This window comes from Phragmites australis, chromosome 11, assembly GCF_958298935.1.
Source record: "Phragmites australis chromosome 11, lpPhrAust1.1, whole genome shotgun sequence".
NCBI lineage: Eukaryota > Viridiplantae > Streptophyta > Magnoliopsida > Poales > Poaceae > Phragmites > Phragmites australis.
Genome location: NC_084931.1, coordinates 7921684 through 7925510, shown reverse-complemented (window position 1 = coordinate 7925510; position 3827 = coordinate 7921684). Strand labels below are relative to the sequence as shown.

General features: G+C 50.5%; 1 protein-coding gene across 1 annotated transcript; it reads right to left on the bottom strand.

Annotated features, from left to right (window-relative positions):
- Nucleotides 1-1825: 1825 nt before the first annotated feature.
- Nucleotides 1826-3593, bottom strand: LOC133883844 (uncharacterized). The gene has a single exon (XM_062323229.1). It carries the CDS (start codon nucleotides 3404-3406, stop codon nucleotides 2084-2086), a length of 1323 nt encoding a protein of 440 aa, XP_062179213.1. The 5' UTR covers nucleotides 3407-3593; the 3' UTR covers nucleotides 1826-2083.
- Between the last annotated feature and the right edge of the window lie 234 nt (nucleotides 3594-3827).

Below are 3827 nucleotides of genomic sequence, written 5' to 3'. Positions count from 1 at the left end.
AGTAGAGCTTGTTCCTCCATGAACAAGAAGAGGGCGATCCCCTTTTCCATCTATATTGTATCGAGTGTTGCGAGTAAATCTTCTAGGGTTTATTCCATTGTTGCGTCCATTCCTAATTGTTGGAGTTGTCAAGCTGATTCTTCACGAATCAATCCTACTAGATCTTTCCTATCTAGGGCACGTGTTAGGGGAGTTTCTGCTAGTGTGAATTGCATCTAATTGCATTGTTTTTCTGAGTTATCACTTGGTAATTTTGCACAAGTGCCGGTCTTTACTCCTGCTGCTATCTTGATCTGGACGGGAGGAATTGCAATATTGCTACTCTTATTGTTTCATCTATCAATTAGAGATATCTACCGCTGCTACCTGCTTGTACCGTGATAGAGACGGCCAAATCAAGGCATCGACTTTGGTGCCCATCACTGATCCTTTGGCGAAGCATCCTTTATATGCGCCGGACCATCTGGCAAGTACATGTCCATTTCCCACTCAACAGGAACCTGCTAGACTTTACTCCAGCGATGTTTCCAAAATATAAGTCAGACCATTTGACATGTATAAATCTTTTTTCCATTGAATACAAAGAATTATCTTTGGACGTTACTCCGGTGATGCCTCCGTTGTGTACGCTGGACCATCCGGTGTGTATAACTTGAACCTAAAAACACTCTGGTATGTTCAATTGCTTCAGCACTGGACCATCTGGTATGTACACGCATTAAGACTTGCTTCTAAATAAATCCTCCGGCGTGTACAAGCTCCCTAGAGCCAGACCATCCAATGCATAGAGTTTTTCCAGAACTCGTCCAATTCAAACTTCTTTGAGTTCTATCTTCTCATCCAATTTCTCAAGTGTGTATCCATGAGACCTATTAAAGTATATACTTGATAAATATATTAGTCTTATTGACTATGTTGTCATTAATTACTAAAATCGCATACATACCCTAAAAAGACTATGTTCGCTACAACCTCCTCCCACCTCCTTGCTTCACTTCCCATGGAGCCATCTCCTTGCTTCACCTCCCAACTTCTGGGCAAACGACATGCCCGTGGGCGGTGAGCATGGGAGAGGATGCTCGTCCGTGGTGAGTGGCGGGCACATACATGGGTTTGAGAATTAGCTTACATGCATGGATTTCGATAGCCCTACCCATGGGTATTGCACTTGTTGCCATCTCTGGTGATAACCGTCACATGAGTTTTCACATGAAGTATGGTTGTGGGAATCGAACTCATGACAAAAAGGTGAGGAATTAGCACGTGAGCCCATCTACCAACTTGGCAATGCTATTTATTGCAATAGGATAGTTTTCAATTTGACCTTTGTTGCAATAGGATAGTTTTCAATTTGACCTTTGTTTTCTCTCTATATTTCTTAAAGCTATTTCTTATTTATTTTTATAAAATCATTTTAATTTCTCCAGGAAAGAGATAAGGATTGGTTTCTTTCGAAGCAAGTCAGGCAAGAAATTCAAACTGGGTGAGTGTGGGAAAGTTGAAATATCATCACAGGTGGTTCTACTAAAAAACATCTACTATATTCTACCATTTAAAAACTATCAGTGATAGTGACACATTATCACTGATGGATTAATTAAAAACTGTATCACTAACTTTTTTCTTAGATACATCATCGATGATACTAGCTCATCACTTACAGTTCTAGCTGGGGCCATTAATATTAACGTTCGTAAGGTAGAATTGTAATGAGTTTGTCACATACGGTTTTCAAGAACCGACAGTTTTAGGTCGTTAAGTATGGTCTCAATGTAGTTGTGAGATCATCCAAAAAAATGAAGTAATGACATAAGCTCCTTGTTGACCTCGCATCATCATCATCTACAAATTATCAACACAAGTTGTATGCTTGAGGAATGTATTATGTATATAGGTGGTGACAGTTTTGAAAACTCGCACCATCATCATCTGCAAATTATCAAAACAAGTTTTGTCTTTCCTCACAATAAAAAAGCCTCACATTTTTTGTGCTAAAAATCACACATCCACTAGTTCTTGTAGGCCGCCCTGTCCACAGATGTCTCCACCGACCGTCGCGTGCTTCCGGATCCAACCTACCTACCTACCGGTGGCGCATCACGTCCGGGTACCCTCCACCAAGGCGGTTCCGGCTGCGAGAGGCAGCGCCCAGCCTCGCCACGGCGCCCGGCTCGACCTCCGGACGGTGAACCGACCAATCCGGCCCGACGACATCGACCGCCTTCTCGCTCATGCAAGTCAGCAAGACGCTGTTGGCGAATCCATCTCTCCTCCTTCTGTTGCCCTTAACCGTGGCGTGCCGCAACGCCTCGTGCTCGCCGTCATTGAAATAGTGGTAGTACCCCGACGCCGCGCTGGAGTTGTTCCCGGACGCCGCGCCGTCCGCGGTGACCACGCTCCAGACGACGCTCGCCTCGCTCGGAGGGTACGCGCACTCCAGCTCGCTCGGCGCCGCGTCGTCCTCTCCAGAGTCCCGTGGGCTGCCGCACGGAATGTGTGGCGTGCCCGGCCTTGCTCCGTAGGCGGCAGCCTTATGCGCAGCACCACCCCGCGCCGTGCTTCCCGCGACGATTGTAAAGGCAGAGTTCTGCGTCGCTGAACCGAGCGCGCGCTCTTGGTCACCCACCGGGCGGAACGTTTGCAATGATTTGCGCCGCCGCTCATCGGAGGTGGATGTTGTTGCGGGATACAAGATCGGCGTGGACAATACACCCAAGTTGGCGGCTCGGCGATGACCATCCCTCGAGAGCTGCACGGCGTCAAACTCTGCCGCTTCGGCAAGGAACGCGTCACCGTCATCGAGCCACCTGACAGGCCTCACCCTCACCGTTGTGGTCTCCTCGACGGCGAGATCGTTGCTCTCCGTGCTTGGAAACAGCTCGCCCCCCTCGGTGCTACGGTTCTTGCTACGGACACCGAGAACGTCGTTGTCGGCTTCCACTTCGTCGCGGAATTCGTCGGCGCTCAACGACTCCTCGCCGTCGCCCCCGGCGCAGGCACACCCCGCCACGCCGATCAGCCACCACCGCAGCTGAGACGACGGGACGGGCTTCCTCCGGCGGCACTCACTTCCTGTCCCGGAAGGCTCAGCTTCGATATCAGGGGTGGTGGCGACGGGGAGCACCTTCCCACCGGGCAGGAGCGCGGAGCGGCTGTTCCAGCTGGCGTCCGACGAGCTGGTGGCCGCCGTCGGCGTCGGGATGGACCGGTTGTGCTCGTGCGTGGCTGTCCTGAACGCGGACGAGAATGACGACGACGAGCGGGCGCACCACAGCGCGTCGTCCCCGTTGAAGTAGCGCTCGGCGTCGAAGACGTCGAGCTCGAAGTCATCGCCGCCCCGGCAGCCTAGCTTGTCGAGCCGGTGGACAGAGGAGGCATGGACGCCCGCTGCTCGGCATCTGTCCATGGTCCTCGGCTCGATCTGGCTTTGCGCGCTACAGAGCACGGATGATATATGTCGCCAGGCTGTGTGGTCAGTGGTGGCCGGGAGAATGGTTTAGAGGCGTGAGCGCTGGCGGATATCTTTGCCATGGCTTGATTACTCTGCATCCGACGCGACGCGAGACATTCCTTTGGACGGCCTATTTCTCTTGGTCAGGAGTGCTTCTCCGGAAGCTTCGCTTGAACTACCCCGCTGCTCTGCTCGGCTGCTCCAACGTTTCCCTTTCGCAATCTTCCCCACATTATCTTTCACAATCTTTTCCCTACTCGTTCGGATCCCAGATCGGTGAAATCCATCATGAGTTAAACTTGGCGGTGCGATATTTCAAACTGTCAGTTTTGCTCTTCTGTAAAAATGACACAAAACCTTTTCTTGTAATTTGTAG

What these genes read in the sequence shown, in the direction of transcription:
- LOC133883844 (XM_062323229.1), bottom strand. Translation starts at nt 3,406, where the DNA reads ATGGACAGATGCCGAGCAGCGGGCGTCCATGCCTCCTCTGTCCACCGG.